General features: G+C 40.3%; 1 protein-coding gene across 1 annotated transcript in view; it reads right to left on the bottom strand.

Annotated features, from left to right (window-relative positions):
• Positions 1-24,095, bottom strand: part of SORCS3 (sortilin related VPS10 domain containing receptor 3) — a 561,026-nt gene that overhangs the window by 131,067 nt on the left and 405,864 nt on the right. Inside the window, exons 6-7 of the mRNA XM_069459773.1 lie at positions 20,302-20,366; positions 6,335-6,453 (exon numbers count right to left, since the gene is read on the bottom strand). Of these exons, the coding sequence (XP_069315874.1) occupies positions 6,335-6,453; positions 20,302-20,366 (184 nt within the window). The remainder of the gene's footprint in view (positions 1-6,334; positions 6,454-20,301; positions 20,367-24,095) is intronic.

Here is a 24,095-nt window from a genome sequence, read left to right as displayed (position 1 = left end):
AACCCAAACCCACCAAAGTCCCTTGAACCTATCCTGCTATTATTTAACTGCTCAACTGTAGGCATGAAAAAAAATCTTTTCTACAAGGCTTCCTTTTAAAAGTCAAACCACTGAGGGCCAGCCAGCCTCCTCCAGGGGAACTCGCAATCCTCAGTATCCCGCTCTGTCTGAACAGCACTCCCTAGAGACCCACCCTGGAGCTGGGCTCAAGCCTCACTGTCCTACAGCTCCTTCTCCTGAGCCCATTCCTTGGTAGACTGGTAGGTGGGACAAGGGAGAAGACCACCTCCTCTGACACCCTGATATTGAGCTCAGATATAACCTGTGGGCTTAAACCCTGGAGAGAAGCTACTCTGTTGGTCTGTGGGTTTTCTGCTTTGACAGAGCCTTTGGAGGCAGCTCTGTTTCAATGAAAAGAATGAAAAAAATTTGCCCTTTCCTTGCCTTAAGGGCACATATTGATCACCAAAGTACAAATCTTATCTTCTCCATAAAGCCTACTCTGACCCCCATTGCAATTTTCAAAACTCATACCCTTCCCCCCCGCCAAAAAAAAAGATTAAAAACTGACACTGGTTTCAGAAAACTACTCCAGATGGTTTCCAATATATTTTTTTTAAGAAACCACACACATTAAAATAGGCTAAATAAATAAATAAATGAATAAAATAAGGCAGCCAAGTAATCAAAAATGACCAGTGGTGGTAGAGAAAGGAGATAGAATAATAACAATACCATAAAGCTTAATGCAGGGAAGCTGCTAAAATTGACACAAAAATTAGTTCTGAGCTTTCTAGCAGCTATCAACAGAGGAACACAAAATTACCTAGGTTTAATTAAAGGAAATAAAAAAGTTTCACTTTTCCGGGAAAATTTTCAAACTTCATTTCCTACCACTTCTCTCCCTTCCACAACTATATGTCTCCTTCCATACAGAGGTCCAGGTGCATTTTGTTCTCTCACTTCTTTAACTTTGCCCACACCCTCCCCTCAGCAGAATGCCCTTTCTTTTTCACTTGCTTGACTTGTACTCACAGCCTCCTTTCAAGAAAGCTCATACTGACCCTCCTCCCAGGGCAGGGTGAAGAGCTCGTTCTCCTCTCTCCAAGAGCAACATGTGCTTTCCACTAATAGAGCTCTCATCATGCTACGTTATAATTGTTTAGTTGTCTGCGTTTTCCACTGGGCTGAATGTATTTTAATATATTTAAATGAATGAGTATAAAAAGGGCACTGAATAACATATTGGGTAATTCCTGGACAGCAGTTTTATAAAAACACAGAGACATTTTACATATGGTCATTTCCTACGCAATGAGCAATTGCCAATTACCCTAAGTTGCCCTGTATTGTTAGCTGCAGAAACAACGTTCCCTTGCTTGAAAAAGATAAGTAACTACACACTCCTTGAGAATAAGGACGGTGCCTTATCTTCTCAGTTCAGTTCATTCCAACAAACATTTATTGAATACCAGTCATTACGCTAACTGCAGTAGAAACAATGATGAAAAAGACACGATCCTGTTCTCTTAGAGTTTACAGACCCAGCTGCGAAGAGAAAATACAAATGAACAGTCAGCACAGGAGCTTGGCCCCATCCAGGCTGAGGATGTCAGGGAAGACTTCTCATAGGAAGTGCTGCCTATCTTGAATTTTAAAGTATGAGTCTGTCTGGCAAAGGGACATTCCAAGCAGGAGAAAAAATACAATAAAGGCATATGAGGCAAGAAATGGCACAATGTGTGCGCGGAGACTAAAAAGGTTTATGTTTGTTGAAGGGTAAAATAAAACAAGGAAGGTATATGGGAAGCTGTGGTGGGGAAGGAATTCACATGAGGCTGGTGGGGTAGGTAGGATTCAGAGCACAGAGGTCTTTGTAGGGAATATAAAGGAAATTGGATTTCACCCTATAGGCGACGAGCAGTCACTGAAAGGTTGGAATGTTGATTTTTATTTTAAATAAATGACTTTGGAAACAGTGTTGTGAATGGAATGGGGGGTACTGATCTGGGAGAAGGAAATCAGCAAGCTATTGCAGTATTTCAGAGAATATATGATGAGGTTACAAATGGTTTTTAGTAGTCAGATAATGATGGTGCTTCCCCCTTTTCTTCTCATAAACCACTCTGGAGCAGCAAACAAAACAAGAAAGAGAAATGCAAACTCTGTATTCAGTGACAATCTAACCCTGAAACACAATACATACATGGGAAGGAAGCCATATATATTGTGTACCAGGCGGTTCTGCCTTATGAAAAGAACCCACTCACAGAAAAACAATCTTGAGTAATATGGAACTTCATGGAGAACCAACAAGGATTCTTGTTAAGCTGAAACAGAGGCCTGATCTAACACCAAAATGAACCTCCTCAAATAGTTCATTCAGAAAGAGCTCATGGCATTAAAAATTAGCAATAGTTAAAAATATAAAGACAAAAGAAACAGTACAAGAATGATAAAATACAAACAGCAGACATAAAATATGCTTCCATGGAGCAAATAAAGGTTGTGATTACATCGCTATGACTAAAATAGCCTGTATGATGAAGAGATCTCCTTTATAAGAGAAGATTTTAAAGTAGAAATACAAGAGCTCAGGGAAGATATGTTGAGACAAAATATAAGCTGGCAAAGCTCAGAAAAGAAGTTAAAGAAAAGCAGCACAGAAAGGCAAAAGGAAGCCTGGATACTGATAAATATTCATTCAAGGATGATGTAAGTAAGACTGTTGCTATCTCATTTTGCTCAGGGAGTTAAAATGGATTGCAGGTGGGAGGAAATGATGGCTCTCTTTCATCTTTCCTGTCTACTGTATACATCCTAGATAACCTGAAGGAAGAGGGCCAAAACAACGAAATTGAAATTATGTACATATATATATTTCAAAATATAAGTCACAGAAACTTTTGAGAAATTAAAAAAAAAGGAAAAATTAAATTTTAATGTTTAATGAAAAGAAATTCATGACCCAGGGAAAAGAACTATATAGTATGGCCAACCATAAAGCATACACTAAAAAGTAATTGTATTCAAATATAAAGAAAAAAGGACTTTAGGTATCCAAGTTAAAAAAAAAAAAAAAAGAAAAAAAAAAAAACAAGACACCTAAAAGAGAAAAATCTGAGACTGGCCTGACACAGTACCATTCAGGAAGTTAACAGAGTAAAGTTCTCATGGAAAGAGAATGATGCACACATTTTATACCCTGAGAAATGACATTAAAGCATAAATAGAGATAAATATATTTTCAGCATTCAAGAATTACCCTTTCTTAAAGACATTACTAAAGGACAAACTTCAGGCAACTAAGAGATAAATGGGAAAACAGAGGAAAAGGACTGCTGGGACAGTCAGATGCATCCACCTGTAAAGCTAAGATCAAGATAAATGCAGGGATGCTGGTGCGGAGTGCACGTGCTCCAACATGATCTAGTTAATGACAGCTGGGGTTGGAAAGTGGGGATAGAGTGGGAGGTCATAATGTACACTCTTTTTTCAGCTTTCTAACTGCCCACCCCAAACCCCCACACAGGGCTCGAGGGAGCCAGAGCCGGACACACCTGGCTGCATGTTCCCCTCTGGCTGTGCTGTCTTCTGCCAACCTGTCCCTGGTTCAGTACTCAGGGGGCCTTCTCAGGTCATCCTAACTAAAGTAGTAATACCTTTATATCCCCAACATTCACAGACCCTGACTTACTTTTATCCACAGCATTGGTCATTATCTGATATATTTTGCAGATAGATAAACAGACGATAGTAAAGGCCAGATTGAATGACAAAAAGCAAATATTCACATAACACTGTTTCCAGGCATTGTTTTAGTGCTTTACAGATAGCATTAATAAACATAATCCTCCCAGCAACCCATGAAGTGGGTACTACAATTATCTTCTTCTTATAGATGAGTCAAATGAGGCACAGCTCAAGGTCACACAGCTAAGCGTGGAAAGCCACAGTCTGAAAACTGCTGGCTGTTGGGCTCTAAACTACATGCTCTTAACCATTACACTTCATAGCTTTTCATATCTATGTATATAGTGATGTATATATCATACACATATATTTTCCTGTCTCCCACTAGAATTAAACACCACTAACAGAGAAACTTTGTTGTGTTCACTGTCTTCACCCCAGCACCTAGAACAGGGAACCTTATGTGTCCTAGGCAATAAATTTAACTTTATTGAAATAATAGAACCTCATATCCCTTTCAAACAAAATAAAAATTGATGCTGATTAAAAAAAAAACACTTCTGTTTGCTTCCAGTATAATAAAAAAAGAAATGCTTTAGAATAATTTTTTTTAAACTCTGGATATCTGCTTGCAGAGTTCCAGAAAACTTTATGCAACACAGGGAAAAATGAAAAAAAAAATCTGAACATTTTTATTTCTAAGTCATATTTCCCAGAAACAATTCTGCCATGTTCATCGTTACCTACAGCATCAGCATTAAGGTAAGGGCAATTGGATTGGTAAATTCATAAATCACCCCTGCACTTACACTTAAAAAAAAATAGAGAGAGAGAGATAATAGCCTTATGTGGGGACGACAACAATGGCAATGGAATGAAAGGAAACACTGGAGAAACCACTATAAGTGATATTTGCAGAGGCTGTGGATTCATTTAATTTGGTGACACAGACTGACCTTCAGGTTTCTATCTTGAGTGACCTGTAGAGGGTTTTGCCACCAATTTTGTGAGGGTCGACAGTGACATGTTGATTGTTTTACCTGTGGAACATCCACGTTGGGATGCCGAGGTGGTTATTAGACATACAGGTCTGCAGTACATGGGAAAGGGCTTAGCTCACCGACTCGAGAGCCATCAAGACAGGAAGATGGTACTCAAAACCATGGCACTGCTTGGGGAGAGAGCCCTGGCTGCAAAGAGAAGCAAGCCAAGGGCAGAAAGCTGGAGATGCCAACACTAGTGACTAGCATTATATACTGTGCAGTGTACATGTTCAGTAAATCCTGTGAATAGGAGAATGAGAGTGTCATTGACTTGCCAAGACTTAGAAACACAATCCTGAGATTCTGGCTTCTAATTAAGCTGAGAAACAGGATTTTTGAACCCACAGAGACTTCCTCCTTCAAGACAGTTTTTGCGTGGCTAGCTACTTTTCCTGTATTTTACTAGACCTCAAAAATCTATGCAACTAAGCTGTAGAAAGAAGTGCTGCTACAGCCACAATCTATCAATACAACAAGTAATCATCGAATACCCCTGATTTGCAAATATATCTTGTTAGGGCTGAGAGTGAGGGGTAAAATGTGTGTATAAAATATTGTCCCTACTCTCAGAAAGTGTAAAATGCAATTTGGAAAGGAGACAAATCAATTGAGATTTAATAAGTAATGGCTCCTAATAGCTTGTGTGATAGAGGAATCGTATAGACTATGGAGCTGCAAGGGTTCAGAGGAGGGCGAGTGACACCGAGCTTGGAAGTTCGTGGAAAGTCTCCTAGAGGAGATGGGATTGATCTGGACTGAAAGACCAGGGGTCAGGAAGTGAAGGTCGTTCAGGTGTATAGGTCTGAGCAAACTCAAGGAGGTTTCAAAGTTCAATTTTCCTGTGGGAAGTAGTTTGCAAAACAACTGAGAATAGAAGAGTGGAAAGGCAGAGTGTGGGAAATCAAAGTCGCCGTCCAATGCCAAGTGTGAGTTGTCACACCCACACTCTGTCAGTCATTTGGTGGAACATCACATTTTCTTTCCCCTCACTTTTGCTTTATTTTGGTAGCAAAGGTCACAAAAGAAGTCTTCCCTTGCCCACCTAAAAATGTGAGTCCCACCTAGTTTTTCTTAAGAGTCAGTTCTGGAAGTAAAGGATTTGGGACTTGGACATTTGAGGAGATTTTCAGCATTGGAAAGGAAGGGGAAAATTTAGTGAGCTCTAGATTTTTCCAGAAAGGAAATCCCAGAGATGCTTAACTTATTAGGGATTCTTCTTCCCAAGCTAGAGAAATCACTTTGGACAGAAATAGAATGTGGCTTTGATAATTACTTAAAGTCAGCTCTGAGATTTGACTTTAACTAATCTCAGACCCCAGCCCAAGACCTGGTCATTTCGGGACAGTTCTGGTGTCACAAATGGCAATCCAACTGAAGGATTCAGTGGGTCACTAAAATCCCCTGTAAAGGATACTGATCCATATAACATTTTCATCTTTCAGAAGATGTCTGGGCTCTCCCCAGGGGACTAGGTCCCCAAAACAAAGGAGGAACAGTGTTGCCACTGCACATCTTCACAACCTTGGGAAAACTGTCCTTATTTTCCAAACAGGCAGCCAACTTCACTTATGCGTCCTCCTTCTACTTTCTGTACTCACCTGAATGAAGATATATTCATCTTGGACAACCAGGGAACTGATGTCAATGGAGCGGGCAAAGGGCCCACTCCGAGTTGTCTCAGCACATTCCTGGATCCTGCAGGTGAGGTAGTGGGCATCTGAAACAGGAGGGCAGAGTGATGCTTAGACTCAAGGGGAAATGGTGAGGGAGCTCCCAGCAGCACACAAGGCTCTACTTCATGGGGAATCAATGAAGTAATTTAAAACAACAGTGAGATTTCATGTTTTTGTCCACAAAAGTTGTAATAATTATAAAAATGATAATGTCTATTTTAGGCAAGGGAATGGGGAGAGAGTTAATTTCATATCATACCGGGGGAAAGAGTAAATTGGCATAGTTTTATGGAAGAACAAATTTGAAATGTCTACCAGAAATTTCAATGTGCATATCTTGTACCAGTAATTGTCATTCAAGGGCTGTTTTCTAGAGAAAGACTGATATATTTTCACAAAGCAATAAGGGGCATTGTTGGCATTGTTCATAGCAGTGAAAAATTAGAGACAGGCTAAATGTCCATGAATTAAAGAACATTTAAATAAACTAAGATACATCCATATCAGAGTACTATGCTGTAATTAAGAGAACTAGGTAGATACATATGCAACATGGTAATTTCTCCAAGATGCACTGTTCCACAATCTTTTAAAAATTATTTAGCATCAGGTAAAGTATGATCCAATTTATGTTTTGAAAAAAACTTATCTTTATAAATATATAGGTTTTTTCCATAGCTGCATAGAAAATGTTTTATAAGACATATAATTTAGCTATGATCATTTTTGAGGAAAGAAATGGACTTAGGACATAGAATTGGAGTGAGGCCTTTGCTTTTTACATTATGTACATCTTTATGATTTTGCAACAAGAATGTATTCACTTATATGAAATTTATACAACTTGATAATTACTTGTAAAAATCTCCTAAAGATATCAACAGCTGAACCTTCTTCCCTCCTCTCCTCAAGCAACCCAAAATATTTATGGCAGCAGCCGTAGCTCAGTGGGACAATTTTGGCTCTAAAAGGAATTTTGATTATGTCTACAGGCCCCAAAAAATAGTCCTCTTGGTTTTTTTGCCCCTTAAAAAAAGTACAGGTGAGTCTCCATGAAGAAACCACTGTATAAATTTGCTTTAAAATATGGTCATTATTCATTCAATGGAATTTAAAAATAAACGGTCAAAATGGAAAGTAGGAATCACTTCAAAATTAAAAGTGAATAAATATCACCTAAAACCACATGTATTATTATATATATCTACCTATGCAATTATTACCTTGTATGTATACATATGTGTGCAGAGGTGTCAGGCTACAGTAGGGGTAATACACAGCAGAGATAAATAAAGAAAAAAAGGTTTAAAGAAACAAAAGTTTATAACAATTGAGTTTAAGATAAAGGTATTTTAAATTATCCCTGTTTCTTTTTAATTAATTGATGGATGGATTCGACAAGTATTTCTTATGCACATACTATATACTGGGTATCATTTGGGCATTAGCAATACAGAAAATAATGAGACAGAGATTGCTTTTTTTTTTTTTTTTTGAGACAGAGTCTCACTCTGTTGCCCAGGCTAGAGTGAGTGCTGTGGCGTCAGCCTAGCTCACAGCAACCTCAAACTCCTGAGCTCAAGGGATCCTCCTGCCTCAGCCTCCTGAGTAGCTGGGACTGCAGGCATGCACCACCATGCCCAGCTAATTTTTTCTATATATATTTTTAGCTGTCCATATAATTTCTTTCTATTTTTAGTAGAGATGGGGTCTCGCTCTTGCTCAGGCTGGTCTCGAACTCCTGAGCTCAAACGATCTGCCCACCTCGGCCTCCCAGAGTGCTAGGATTACATGCGTGAGCCACCACGCCTGGCCGAGATTGTTAATTCTAAAAGAATCTGATGTCTAGGAAGGGGCTTGCTCATATGTAGCTATTACACACGTTCATTTATAAACCTGATGCTAATTTAGCAAGGAAGTGTTCTGATGAGGAATGAATTTGTTATGTGCTATACACACCTACTTCTTGAATGCCTATATTTGAGTGATGCCCATTTCCTTTGATAACCATAATCCAAATATGTTTAATACTGAGTTTATCCTATCATCAGCCTAATCATCTGCCCAGCAGCTAAAGCCCTTAAACTTTTCTTTCTTCTGCAACCCATACAATCTGGTCAGTTCCTAAACCTTAATTTAGGAACCAATTCTGCCTCTGAAGTGTCTCCAGAGTCTCCTCTGGAGACTCCATTGCCCATGCCACTTGCCTGGGACACTTCCTTGTCATCTGTGTCCCCGTTGCATGCATTTCACAGCTAGGGTTCACGTGGATGAGGGATTGGAAACTGTACGGACCTGAGGCAAGCAGCCAGGGTCATCTCTAAAGCCTAAACCTGAGCTAACACCTCCCCGCATCAAAACCACCAGCAGGGCTGAGTGCCCTGGGACAGAGCCCAGATACCTTCCTATGACAGAACAGACGGCCAATACACTCAAGTGCCTAAGGAGCCAGACAGGTCATGGATGAGAGTAAAATGAGCTGGGGTGAGATGAGAAAGGGTGGCTGGCCCAAGGTCTCCAGGTAGAGGATGGCAGAGGGGCAGTGGGGGCCTCAGTCAGGTGACAAATGCTCACCTCTTTGAAGGGGGACCTGCTTCTCAGCTCAGTTCTGCATTCGCATGCAGGATTAAGACATTCTGAGTTTCCAAGTAGAGCCAAATGCCCCTATTTTTTTTAATGTAAAACTTTCTGATTTTTCAAAATTGACAGCTAATTTAAATTTAACATATGATGTAGGCCAAACACTGTGAGGCCAAACAAGACAAGCCTACATTCCAAATGAGACCCGGGAGCCACTCATTTCTTACCTCTGCTCTGTAATTTGGCCACAACCTGCCTTCCCAGGAAAGGAACAGACCTTCTTACCCCCATTCCCTGACCATGGAGCGAGCCCAGCTTGTCCAGCATTCTTTAAGTACAGCCTGCGTGTCCCTTCCTCTCTGTCTTTGTTCACAGATAAAGCCAAGAGTGGCCTGGTTTTCCTCTGCTGGCTGAGAGGAAAGTGGAAGGAAGGCAGGAAGCCCAGGCTGTGCTTTAGAGCACGTTGCCTGCCCGCCAGGAATACTCTTGGACCCACATAGTGTTAGTAATTTGCTCCTAGAATAAAGCACCAAAACACAGCGAAAAGCTGCACTAAATACATGCAAAGAAGCCACAGGTGTTGACATGACAACCTGCTTCCTTCCTACCAGCCTGTGTCGCAGAAAGCTCCCTGCCCTGGTAACCAAAGGTGCACATGGGGGGACTCCTGCTTATCCCCACACACTGGCTCCTGTTCCCCCGGCCATTTACTATTCTCTCTCTCATTTGGGCACTTTGAAAAAAAGAATCAAGTATATTCAGGGGCACCCAAACAAAATCAAAATCTACCTAAACTTTGGCCAGTGGCAGGCAAGATGTGCCAAACTCATTCTACTTGTTGGCTCCCTCCCTGCTTGTCACTGCCCAGCATGGAACGAAAGGTCCAATTTAACAAGAAGCACTAAAATGAGTTTTCGAAAATCACTTAAAATTTGGGGGTCTTACAGTCTTCAGCTGGACTCATGTACTGGAAGTCTCAACACTTTCATTTTTCTAAATATAGAGATATGGTAAGTGATATGATCCCCGCTGCCTGGTAAGAACCCCAAGTCGGGAATAGAGGGACACTAAATTATCAGGCAGGCCTGGCAGCCAAGCGGAAGTGCCTGAGGGCCGTGGGGGAACTGTGGGTGTCAGGAGGGCAGGGAACACCATTTGGGTCAAACCTCACATTTGCAGAAGGTCTCAGATTTGAACTTTGGACATTACTTCCAAATGAGGCTGGATATAGTTGTAGAGATTCTATGATGAAACTCACAAAGATATTTATCATATAACTTAAAATCCCCAAATAGGCTTATAATAATTGTGATATTTTTATTTGTTTTTTTAATAACACCAGATGCCAGGTGAAATGGAAGTGGTCCAGACCTCCTGAGCATGCTGTGGTGTTTGAGAGCAAGGCCTCCAAAGCTGCAAAGTGCTGGGCTCGAACCCTGGACTTACTATGTGTGGATTGGCCTTGTCTAAGGAGCAGCACAGCTTTTCATCTGTGAGATACAGGCAATATGGTATGTGCCTCTGAGGAATGTCATCAGGATTAAATAAGATTATGCATGAAAAATGCTTAGCACATTGTGGATACATTTTAACAGATCAATAAATTCTAGCTATTTTTAATTATGAAGAGAGAGGGAAAGGGACTTAACTCTCAGCATCTCTCATACATTTAAATTATAATAGGTAATGTTCTGTTTTATTGTGGAGAATCAAAAGACCATGGTATCACTGGTCTCATGGCAAAGTCATATTCTGAATTTATATCACTGTTTATTTTCCTTAAGTACTGTAGGCGTTCAGACAAGAAAAAAATGTGTCTGAGTTGGAAAAAACAAAGAGGACTTCAAGGAGGAGGCAGCACTTGAGTTTAGCCTGGATGGGGAAGTATGCTACATGAGAAAGAAATTCTTGAAAAAGGGAGTGAAAACTGCATAAAGACTTTTATTATATGTAGGCAAAGCTTATGGAACACACTACATAATTGCATGTTAATGGATTATCTTTGATTGATCCTTATTCTTGAACTTCTATTTTCTATCCTCCCCTTCAAAACATCCTCAAAAGAAAAACTAGAAAGACTAGACAATATGGAAATCTCATTTGGATATTCCTGTGGAAAAACCAGACAGTTATTTCCTAACTGGCTAATCCTCATAATTAACATATTTCTAAATGTTAAATGTCTTCCTGATGTATTTCTCATTGCTCCACTTACGAAAACTAAAAGTCAAAGGCTTTGTTCCCTGCATCATGAATAAAGGATTCTGCTTGGTAACTTTGGAAATACCTGGCCCTATTTAAAACTAGCTCTATTTATTGCTGGCAGGACCTTTGGGAATGATGGGAACATCTCCCAGATGGATCCAGCCCCCATGCTTTCTAACCCTACAGAGGTTGGACCAAGGATCTCCTATGGTGAGTAGGGCTGCCTCACACAGACTGATTCATTCATTTTTTATTGGATCAAGGTATATAGAGAAGCTACAGGGGTAAGACACTCCCTGGGGTTCTAGGAAGCAGAGAACGTAAGACAGGTTCTTAACCTCAGAGGACCCAAGTCCAATGAAAGAGACGGGACATTTACAAATGAATGTGCCTTCGGATCCACGCAGGGTAGAGGATGCTTAGAGAACTGGGGGATGTGGACAGAGAGACTGAAACAACCTGACACCCTTAGCCTTCTTTTCTTCCTAAGGGGCTGCATTTCTGCCAGGAGTTTGTAGGGTTCATGGTGGCAGCCTCTGACTTCTCCACTCAGCAGGGCAAGCGTCTCATCTACATTAACGTATTTCACATAAAGTCCAGTTGGGTTCTGCCAAACCTTTCCAAAAGGGTCACCTCTTTCCCAGCAGGAATAAAATCTTGCCCATCGTTTCCTCTCCTCAGGCTGACTTTATAAAGCCTCAGTAAATACTAGTTAAACTGAACTGAATTACATTAAAAGCCTCTACATTTTTTGTTGTGTTTAATTATATGGTGACTTGTGATTATGTTTTGCCTTTGCCTCTTGACACCTCAGACAAAAAAAACTTTCTTTGATTCACTCAACTCCCATCCCTTCGGGTAATATACCTATTGTGAGAAATTGAAAAAGTGAATTAAAATTGTGAACAAAAAGCAAATTCAGCACTTCAGGCCTTCTCTTACAGGAATACCCAGGAGCTGTTTATTTTAAATAAAATTAGCTCTCAAATGAAAATAAGTAAAAACAAGCCAATTAAAGGTAACTCTGAAAAGTTATTTAGCTTCTATATGCATCCTTTTTCTTGACCAGGGAGTGCAGCTAACGTATTTGAAGACAGTGCAAAACAAAGAAAGTGATATTGCTACAAATGCCTGATATAGCAATTGAAACATAATAGGTACTAAAAACAAACAAAATCAACAAACAAAAAAAAAAGTAGCTGTATCAAATGACAGTTCTACTTGTAGCTCTTTGAAGTATCTCCATATTGCTTTCCACAGAGGTTGCACTAGTTTGCAGTCTCACCAGCAGTGTATGAGTGCTCCTATCTCTCTGTGTCCACACCAACATTTATTGTTTTGGGACTTTTTTATAAAGACCATTCTCACTGGAGATAACTGATATCTCATTGTGGTTTTGATTCGCATTTCCCTGATGATTAGAGATGTTGAGCATTTTTTCATATGTTTCTCGGCCATTAGTCTGTCTTCTTTTGAAAAGTTTCTGTTCATGTCCTTTGCCCACTTTTTGACGGAGTTGTTTGATATTTTCTTTCTGATTTTTCTGAGTTCTATATAGATTCTAGTTAGCAGCCATTTATCGGATGTGTAACATGCGAATATTTTCTCCCCTTTCTGTAGGTTGTCTGTATGGTCTCGTGATAGTTTCCTTGGCTGTGCAGAAGCTACCCAAAGGAACAAAAGACATTCTATAAAAAAGACATCTGCACTAGAATGTTTATGGCAGCACAATTCACAATTGCAAAGATGTGGAAACAACCCAAGTGCCCATCAATACATGATTAGATTAATAAAATGTGCTATATGTATGCCATGGAGTTCTACTCAGCCACAAAAAACACTGGTGATATAGGACCTCTTGTATTATCCTGGATAGAGCTGGAGCCCATTCTACTAAGTGAAGTATCCCAAGAATGGAAAAACAAGCACCACATGTACTCACCATCAAATTGGCATTAACTGATCAACACTTAAGTGCACACATAGTAATAACATTCATTGGGTGTCTGGCAGATGGGAGGGGGGAGGAGGGGAAAGGTATATAAACATCCAATGGGTGCAGTGTGCACTGTCTGGAGGATGGACAGGCTTGAAGCTCTAACTCAGGTAGGGCAAAGGCAATATATGGAACCTAAACATTTGTACCCCCATCATATGCTGAAATTAAAAAAAAAATTTAAAAAGGTAGCTTTCATTCTTTCTACTGAACTTAAGAATTTAGACTTTTTGTGAAACTTTTACTTTCCTGTAGGAAAATTCCAGCATTTTCTGCCCCCTGAATGGCACCGGAGGGAATCTGACAGTTATAGACAGTGAGAAATCACTAGTGACACTGAGTATCTTAGCAATTCTGACACTCCATCCAGGGATCTTTCCACTTCACTTGCCAACTATATTGACCCTGAATATGATGACTAGATGATGAAGATGATGATGATCATCATCATGATCATGAGGATGATGATGACAAAAGTATGCTCACTCTGTGTTGGCTGGTATTATAGGAACTATCTGCATTAATTGATTTAATTCTTCTAACAACCCAAGAAGTTATAATTATTATCACCCCATGTTATAGATGAGGAAACTGAGGCACAGATGATTAGTGATTTGCCTAAGTTCCACAGCTCTAGGAAGTGACAGAGCTGGGATTTGAACCCAGGCAATTTGACGCTGGTACCTATGATTTCATCCATTACATGTAAGAAACATGGAAGGAAAATCAGGCTGAGAATTAGACCAGAATCTACATTCTGGTCCAGTGCCTGTTACTGGCTGTCTATGTGATTTTGGGCAAAGTGTTATATATTTTGGTGCCTTTGGAATGTGATACATCTGAAAATCTCTTATATGTTCTCACTTTAAAAAAAAATTCTGGAGTCCTTTTACCAAAGGTGATCTATATCCCAATACGTAGAGTGGGTTTCAGTGTGCCTGCTCTAGTTGAACAGAAGGCAAGCTGTCTGCAGTCCCATTGCCTAATTCCTGCTGTGGCCTCATCTTAACCTCTGAGTTCTTAGAGAGCTGCTAGAGCTCTGAGTTCACACAATTCGAAAATCATTGAACTAATCAATGATCCAAGTTCCTTTAAGAGGCAATAATATATGTGTCTAAAGCCTAGAGTTTAGTCTGCAAAGCTAATAGTTTTGCCTTGTGCAAGCCCATTTGATTACTTACGTCTGCCTGGAATGTTCTGTTAAGAAGTATTAGGCTTTATCTTGACCTAGGAGAAAGTGCAGTAATTGATTAATGAGGCTTGATAATAATATGGGGACAAGGAATGGTGGAATTTGTACTATGGGTTTTGATTCTAGAAATTTCTGGAATGTCTGGATGTTTCCAACTTTTTTCCCATGTTCAGGTTCACTTATCACTGTGTCCCTAATAGGCATCCATTATGGCTTGTGCTTGAGAATTTCCAATGAAGGGAGCTCACTGCTTCACAAAGCAGCCATGGCATTTGGGGGCACTCTTAACTGTTACTCTTTTGTTCACTGAACTGAAATCTACCTTGTTGTCAATTTTACTCTACAATAAGACCTCCATTAGCAAACCAATGGAAAAAAACAATCAATTATAAAAATGTTTCTTATACTTATTAGTATTTTTAAAGCAGTAGATGAGGGATCACAGAAAGACTAAGCAACGTGTCCAAGGTCAAACGGCTTCTAAATGACAAGTTAATTCTCCAACTCAATTCTTATGTCACCAAGTTAATGCTCTTTCTGTTGATACTCAATTGCCTCCTACATGGAGGATGAGTGTGTGTGTGTGTGTGTGTATGTGTCCTGTCTGTGACTGAGTAACTGATTGTGTGTCAGAGAGAAACAGAGAGAGAGAAAGAGAAAAAGAATGCACAGGAGACATTCAGAGAAAGATGTCTTCCAGAAGAGACTGGGAGAAAAAGCCATTTGAATCCAGTGAAACAGGATTCACACTGTTGTGAACCAAATTGATGGGACTGCCCTGTTGAAACCTCGCTAGGGCAAGAGGTAATTCAATGTTTTTAGCTTAATCAGAAAGCCTGACTCCCATAAAGGTGGGCCAGGACTCAGCCAGAGTGGGGATTCTGATACATAAACAAGAAAAGGGACTGGTTTACGCTGCGTATGCTCCAAGTGCCTGAGCCAGGTTTAGAGACAGGACTGTCACTGCCATGCCACACAGCTGAAAAGGCCAAGCTCTGTGCTGAGCAGTTGCTATTCAGCAGACATACAACGTGAGCCACAGATGACCTTTTAAATTTTTTAGTAGCCATATTAAAAAGTAAAAAGGAAAGTGAAATTAATTTAATATGTTTTATTTAGCCCAATATATCCCAAAATATTATCATTTCATCATGTCATCAATATAAAAATTAAGCAGCAATTTTTCATTGTTTTATTATTCATAGTAAGTCTTTGAAACCTGATGTGTGTTTTATACTTAAAGCACATCTTGATTTGGACAGCACATTTTAAAGACTCAATAATCACAGGATATTAAGTGAGTACTATGTTGGACAATACAGCTCTAGCATACCTTTCCTCTCCCCCCTTTCTACCATCCCCTTGGGAAAATGTCACTCAGCATAGCCATGGCCTCTTCTGTGCAGGCTTCAGTCACTCAGCAGTTGGGCAACCCTTTCTTTTGGTTCCCACAACACTTTGTCGTTGATGTGATGATGCCTAAACCAGCATCTCTGTGACCTTTAGCATAATATGTTGCAACAATGGTCTGTTGTACATATCCACCTCTTCCAGCAGCCCATGGGCTACTCAGTGTTGACCGTGTCCTGTTCACCTGCATGTACTTCACAGCTCAGTGCAGTGCAGTGTGGTTCAAAGTGGAGGCCCCAGGCTAGCAGCAGCACCTGAGAACTGGTCGGGAATATGGGATACTTGTTTGAACAAGCTCCCCAGATGGTGCATGTGCGTATTCAAGTTTGAGAAGCTCAGGTCTAGTGCAGTGGTTCTCAGTCCTACTTACATGCACTTTAAAAGCACCAGGACAATTTCATAAGGGGCCAATGCCTAGAGATTCTTCATTCATCAATTTGTGGTGGAGCTCAGGCGTGTGTGTGTGTGTGTGTGTGTGTGTGTTTTCCCCAGGTGATTATAATGCTTGGATTCAGAACTAGAAGCCAAAAACTCAAGAGCCATGCCTTCTGGTTTTTCTCACCATAGATCTTAATTTTAGTATTTTTAATATGGACTTATTTTTTAAATTTACATACAGTGAATTTTTTGGCACAATTCTGTAAATTTGAACAGATATATAGACTTATGTAACCACCACCATAATCAGGTGATAGAACAGTGACATCATCCTAAAAAATTCTCTCATGTGGCCCTTTCTTGTCAAATATTTTCCCTACTATGAAAACCACTGATATATTCTCTATCCCTATAGTTTGTCTTTCCCATGGATCATATAAACTTTATAATACAGCATGTAATTTTTTGAGACTAGCTTATGTCACTCAGTATAACGTCTTTAAATTCATCTGTGTGGTCTCAAGTATTGATAGCAGTGAGTAGTATTCCATTTTATGGATGTACCACAGTTTACTAATTTATTCATCCATTGAAGGATATTTAAGTTGTTTCCAGTTTTTGGCAATTATTAAATAAATAAATCTGCTACAGATAGTTGTGCAGAGATTTTTGTGTGAATATAATTTTTTTCATTTCTCTAGACTAAATATGTAGGAGGAATGGTACTGCTGGATTATAAAGTGTGTGTGACTTTATAAGAAACTGCCAAAATGATTTTCCAAAGTGGCTGTATCATTTTGCATTCCCACCAGCAATGCTTGAGGGTCTAGTTGCTTCACTTCCTTGCCAGCATTTATTATTGTAACTTACGTTTATTTTAGTGATTCTAATAAGTATACAGTGATACTTCATTATGGTTTTAATTTGTGTTTCCCTAATGTCTCATGATGTTGAGCATTGCTTCATGTGGTTATTTGTAATCCTCATATTCTCTCTGCTAATCAGTTCAAACTTTTTACCCCCCCCCCCTTTTTTTTTTTTAATGGGTTGGTTTTTATTGCTATGTTTTGAGAGTTCTTTATATGTTCTGGCTACAAGTCCTTTGTTGGATATAAGATTTGTAAATATTTTCTCCCAGTGTTTTGAATGGCATATTTGAAGAGCAAATATTTTAAATTTTGATGAAGCCCAACTTGCCAATTATTTATTTTACTGATTTTGCTCTGAGTGTCATATCTAAAAACTCTTTGTCCAACCCAAAGTGATGAAAATTTTCTCCTATGTTTTCTTCTAAAAGTTCAAAAATTTTATATTTTACATTTAGATCTATGATTCATTTTGAGTTAAATTTTATGAAGTTAATTTTTCCCTAGATAGCTTCTCAATTGTTCCAACACTATTTATTGAAAATAATATCTTTTCTCCATTGAATTCATCTTCTACAGGCTTGTTCAACTCACTTGTTAGTTCTAGGAGCTTTTTCTTACAGATTCCTTGGGATTTTCTACATAGACACCCATGTCAATGAGAATAGCAAGTTTTATTTTCTTCCTTTGCAATCTGTATGAATGATATTTCATTTTTCTTGCTTTATTGCATGGACTAGAGCTTTTGGCATGATGTTGAATGAGTGGTAATACTGAATATTTCTGCTTTTTCCCTGCTTTTCAGGGAGAAATTATTCAATATCTCATCAAGATGATGTTCATTGTAGGTCTTTTGTAGATGTCCTTTAACAGAAGTTTCCCTCTAGTCTTAGTCCAATGAGAGGTTTTTGCTCCAGTTTTTGTTTTTGGTTTTTTTCCCCCCATCACTAACTACCTATGTGAATTTGGGCAAATTTTAGTTAAACTACCATGTCAGAAAAAAAAAGAAAGAAAATATATTTGTACCTTTTTGTGATGCTCAAAGGATGGAGATGTATGTGTGTGTGTATGTGCATGCATGAGTGTGAGGGAGCACATGTAAAGTAAAACATGCCCAGATTAAAACAGTTTCTCTATGTGCACTTTCTAAATAAACTGGGTTAGAGCCAATTCACTAGGTTGAGAGAAGATTCTTTTAACCATTGAAAAACTAATTTTAAAATTTTAAAAAACCTAGAAGATGGAACAGAACTAATATATAATATACTTTAACCTAAGTACAGCACATGACATTTATCCCTGTTATATTTCTGCCTATTTTTTTTTTTTCAATTCTTGAATTCTGACAATAGGCCAGGAACTGTTCTTTGTGTTTTGCATTTTTAGTCTCATAAAATTTCACAGCAGTCCTGCACCAAAGGCCTTATCCCAATTTGAACCAGAATTCTTGAACTTTCATAAAATAAGTTTAAGCTTAATGTAAGAAATCACTTTTGTTATTTTTTTTTAAAAAGTAGCTGCCCAGCAACAGCAAATGATGTGTCTTAAGCCTGAGCTCATGGAGCCTGAGAAGGTACTGTCAGAGGTTCTGGAGAAGAGACTCCTGCACTGGGTAGGGATTCAGACTGTCCTATAAAGTTTCTTCTCACTCTGAAATACCACAACCATCAGAGATCACACCTTTGAAAGGTCAATGTAGGAGGCAAAGCCAAGGCAGGGGTTGTCCCCAACACTGCACGTTAGTTTCTGAGACCAGCTATCCGCTTACCTCCTTTTGCCCTGCTAGACTCCCTAGCATTCCTGCATCTCACTCTCCTCCCAGTTTCTTTCTTGGCAGTAAGAGTCAGATAATATAATTTTAAACCCAGGCTTTACCATGCTGATGATCAATGACTTTATATGTGACAGTACCTTCTTAAACCTTAAATAGCTCCTTGTTAAAAAATAAATTAAAAAGAGTGTGGGTCATCCCCACCTGCCTCACAGACTTATACCTATTCAAAGATCAAATTAGATCAAAAAGGAAGGAAGGAAGGAAGTCAGCAGAGGGCCAGACATATAGTAACAAATGCTGATTACATTCTAAATCTTTTGAAAATAAAAACAAATCAAATAAAACATATTTCCCCCAATGCATGTTTCTGGCATGCATCTGTGATTGGCTTCAAAAAGTAGATTTCTGATGCAGAAAGCATATGCAATTTTACTTAATGTATTCTGAATGATACTCCAACACCAACTGCCAGGTCAAAACAGAATCTCCTTTCAAATTTTTTTAGTTTTTATAACCTTCCTCTTCTGTTTGGTCAACCTATAACCTTGTAAAGTGGGTAGATCCAGGGGAGTATTCTCAGATCACAGAAGAAGTTACAGCCCAGAGAAGTTGGAGGATTTCTCCTTGTCTCAAGGCCAAAGGGTGGCAGAGCCCAGGACCCCAGCTCAAGGACAGGTGCTTATTCTACTGCACTTCTAGTTCACCACTATTAAATTATTTGGTTCTATTTTCAACCCAAGATAGGCTAATTATATTTTTGTATATTTTTATTTCAGTCTCTTTTATTTTTCTTGTGTAGGGAAGAGCCCTGTGAGTATGATCAACTCTGGGAAGAGTAAAATGTTTAAATTGGTACAAAATGATGCATTTGCAGTCAGATTTTGTGTAAGATGTACGCAGCTGCACAAGGTAAACAGGGGGTCATATATTTGGAATCTTGGGCTTCCACTGCTAGAACAGAGCCCCTTGCTTGCGGGGACAATATAGACCTTGCTCACCACTGTATCTCTAGGGCCTAGAACAATGTCTAGCACATAGCAGGCCATCCCTAATGTTTGTTGAATAGATGAATAAGCAATTTTACAAATAATTTCCCAGTTACACTTTTTAGTAAACTTGACCATTATAAAGGGCTCATTTTGGGAAGCAGGCAGCCTCTACGATTTACCATGTGAACGTAAAATACCATCATGAGCTATGAACATCTCTATTCAAATTACACTGAAGATGCCAAAGAAACTACTAACAGGAGCCTCAAAATTCATCACATTAACTCACATCTCCAGAAAATTCATTCCTGAGGGCTTATTTCAGTGAAACATCTCCCCTGGGACAAGAAGTCTCTCCCCAACTCTGGGAAATAAGGATGGATATGGCTGTAATGGAGCTCTGGGCTTTTCATCTTCCCAAGTCATTAAAATGCAAATTAGGGGAGGAGAGAGACCTGCAGGCAGATCTCCCAGGGCCCAGCCTGCTGGGTGCAGCACTCACATCCGTCCGCTGTCCGCACCTCCATGTGCACCAGGTCCGCCTCCTTATCCAGTCCGGCCACCGACCTGGGGAAGGAAGGGAGAGACAGAGGCTCAGTGACATGGACAGCAGACAGCAAAGTGGGAGGCACTCAGGGTCGACTGTTGCTTAGAAACCTGCTTTCTCAAACAGGACTGTTCTGCAGCATGGGGACTGGCAGAATACAGCCAGTGGCAGCCCCGGCAGTGTGGCTGCCTGGAGTAGCTTGTCACCTGTAATTGTCACATGGCAGGAGTACTGGAGTGGTGTGAGTCAGTGATAAAAAAAAAAAAAAAAAAAAAAAAAAAAAGCCCTTGCACCTTCCCAGAGGTTCTCTCTTCCCCATGCTCTTCCATCCATCTCCTTGGACTTTGGTCTTGTTTCTTTTCTTTTCTTTTCTCTTTAAGAGATGGGATCTAAGGCTGTCATCCAGGCTGCAGTGCAGTGGCCTCATCATAGCTCACTGCAGCCTCAAACTCCTGGGCTTGAGATCCTTCTGCCTTAGGCTCCCTAGTAGCTGGGACTGTTTGGAGATGGGATCTTGCTATGTTGCCCAAGTTGGTCTCAAACTCCTTGCCTCAAGTGGTCCTCCTGCCTCCAGCCTTTAGAGTAGTCAGGACTACAGGGGTACATCATATGCCTGGCTGTCTCTTGGGTCCTGTCCCTCTTGACTAGTCTACCACACCCTCCCCATCTGCCTGCTCATTTTCCCTGCCCTGTCCTACCCTCTGGGAAAGATGGTTTTGCCTCAGTTGCATCTGATTGCTCCAAGGTATTCTTTCCCTCTTGAGTTTGATCCTGTCTACCCTTCTTTCCTCCTGCCTTGAAAGTAACAAATGCTTGACAAACACTCAAAACCTGGTCTGACAAGACAAAATTCTCCTGGTGACCTAACGGGAGACCTTAAAGGTCTTTGGCCAATAGCCAGAAGGAGGAAGACTGAGAATTCTACAAATAATCCTTGTGGGTCTCCGACCCTCCACACATAAAACCCAATCTTCCACCTCCTGAATTCCATATCCAGGCCAGAGTAAGATCCAGAAAGTCAACTAAAAGAGCCAACGCACATTAAAACATGTATACACCAAAGATCATATAATCCACTCTCTCTGGCAAGCTCTTACTCATAGTCTGCTTACTCATATTTTAAATGCCATTCTAAAGTTGGTTTTCTGGTTTTCCAGTCTTCAATAGGTAAGAAGCAACAAGTTAGGAAAAAGCAGAATTAAGAATGGTAAGAACCAACAGCTGACACCTAGATGGCAAGAGAAATAGAAAACCTATGAAAAATAGACCTGAGAACTCAAACCCAACCTTCCACACCATGAACACCTACGCCTCCCAGTGGCCCTGCACTGCAGTGCATGGCAGCGTCTGACATCTGGGCGGAGGGGCGGAAGGCACAGGAGGGAAGAACAGGGCAATGAGCATCCAGGGTGCTCTGCTCAAGGAACTAGGGATCCAAGTGACATATGTTAGGAAAAATGAAATGATTTGTGTTAGTTAAAATAAAATGATTACTTCTTGAAAGGCTGAACTTTGCTTATCTAAAAAGGCCATTTATATAAAGTAATTCTTTCTCCAAAGAGGCTGAATAAATGAGTCTTCACTCTAATGGGTTATTTTTCCCATTGGTCAATGATATATCTTCTTGGTTTTTTTTAACCTCAATTGATTCTAACAAACTCCTAATGAACGGGCATCATTAGTCATATTTGACTGAAGGAGAAACTGAGGCATGGATAAAGTGACGTGTGCCTAACATCACACAGCGACTAGGCCTGAAGTGGAGCGACTTCCGGACTTCCCCACTTCCCTACCAGCAGTAGCTCCAATGTCGTTTGTATCCACCCACCTCCCTGCCCCTTCCTCCTCCAGCTGACCCTCACCCCTCCTTCCACGCTCACGGGGCCTCAGCCCCCAGCACTCCTCCCTCCCTTCGTCTCACTGCAGAGCCCTTTCTCTGCTCCCAGAGCACCCTTATCTCAATGGTTCTCAAACTTGGCTCCTGAGAGCCCTGAGGAGCTTTGAAATATACAGATCCCCAAGTCCCTCTCCCTGGATGATTGAAACCAAAACTTCTGAGAATGGGACCAAGGCATCAGTAATTTTTGCAAAGCTCCCAGGTGATTTCCACATGCATCCGACTTTGAGAGTCACTGCTTTGTATGGCTCAGTTACATCCTTTATGCAATTGCTAGTTCAATTCTGTGTCTTTCTGACGTGGATACAAACTTTAAAGAAGACTCTGTCTTTTACATTTTTGAATCCTTGGCACCTATGTGCCTAGTACCTATTAGGTGATACCTATGTGTTTATTGAATATATAAAACAACCCAATCTACCTGTGGTAATGCCAAAATTTCAATGTGAAATTCATTTGAGGACAGAGACACAGAGGACTGAGGACACAAGAAGGGACTTTATGGACGCCTCCTCTGCTCTATAGCAAGTTGGTGCTCCCAGGATTACAGGCTTCTCAGGTGTTACTTTTCCATCCTCTCTCCATAGTCACTGGCAGCCTAGCATGGACAGAATTGGAACCATGATGACTAAGCCAGATTGTGGTCAACAAAGGCTTGCTCTAGTCACAAAGGAAGAAAAGTCTTTGCCTCTCAGGAGCTTAAAACAAGGCAACCAAACCAATAAAACAAGCACAGAGCTGTTCCCACACCCAAAAATACTCCCTCCCTTCCATCTATCTAAAATCTTACACCATCTTTCAAGGCTGAAAGCAAGAATCAAGTCCTCCTGGAACCCTTCCCTGGTCACTGCAGCTCACATTAATCTCTCTCCTTTACGCTTCTAGAAAACTCAGAATCTGGACCGTATGCCCTTCAGCACTTGTGTTATTATTGTTTCTCTTGAGTTGATCTTGGCTCACTAGAGTGGACACCCGTGGTTTGGGCCCACTTAGTACCCTTTCTCCATTGATCCTTTGTGGAGCTGTCTGCCTGGCTCAAGCCATGTGCTTTTGGCCAGGCTGGTCAATCTCAGCAGCCCAGCCCTCTGAGCCCCAGGATGTCATATAATCCAGCATGGCCACGAGACATCTTGGCTGTGGTGATCAGGACACACCAGGACAATTTAAAAGACTTCCTTAGGATTTCTCTAGCTGAACCTGGTAGGAAGGAATTTTCTTTCCTCTCTGGTCCCCAGGAGAAATGTCTCTGCCCTGCAAGGAATATCAAGTCTAAAAGAATGGCATGGATATATAGAAAGGAAGAAAATGGACAGTGTGACAGAGAGACAGGGAGAGAGAGGGAAATATGAAGACAGTGGTTGAGAGAGACAGAGAGAGGAAAACAGAGACAGAGATTAAAACAGAAACACACAGAGATACAGAAAGAGACACAGAGACAGTGTGTGCATGTGTGTACGTACACACACACACACACACACACACACATACATTTAGAGAACCCAGAGTCAAAGGTTCACACAAACAGGGAAACACACTGAAAAACAGACAGATAGACCACTAGACACAACTGAAGGTCTTTAAGTCTGAATATCCATTCATTTCTCAGTCCCATCCCAAATTTTGCAGCCTGCTCAGACACACATGCCCATGGCGTACCTTTTTTTGTGAAAGTGTTTATATATTTATTTGCTTAAGCCATCAGTTACAAATAGAATGATTTTTATTAATAGGCCACCCATATGAGAGTAAATTTCCAAGGCAAGGACCCTAATTACCTTTCTCCAATATTTGCCACAACACACAGCTCAGGATTAGGCACAGCTTCAGATAAAATGATCGGAGTAAGAGATTT

The sequence above is a fragment of the Eulemur rufifrons genome, chromosome 28 (assembly GCF_041146395.1).
Source record: "Eulemur rufifrons isolate Redbay chromosome 28, OSU_ERuf_1, whole genome shotgun sequence".
NCBI classification, from domain to species: domain Eukaryota; kingdom Metazoa; phylum Chordata; class Mammalia; order Primates; family Lemuridae; genus Eulemur; species Eulemur rufifrons.
The sequence above is the reverse complement of the archived record's forward strand: the minus strand, read 5'-3'. Positions and strand labels throughout refer to the sequence as shown.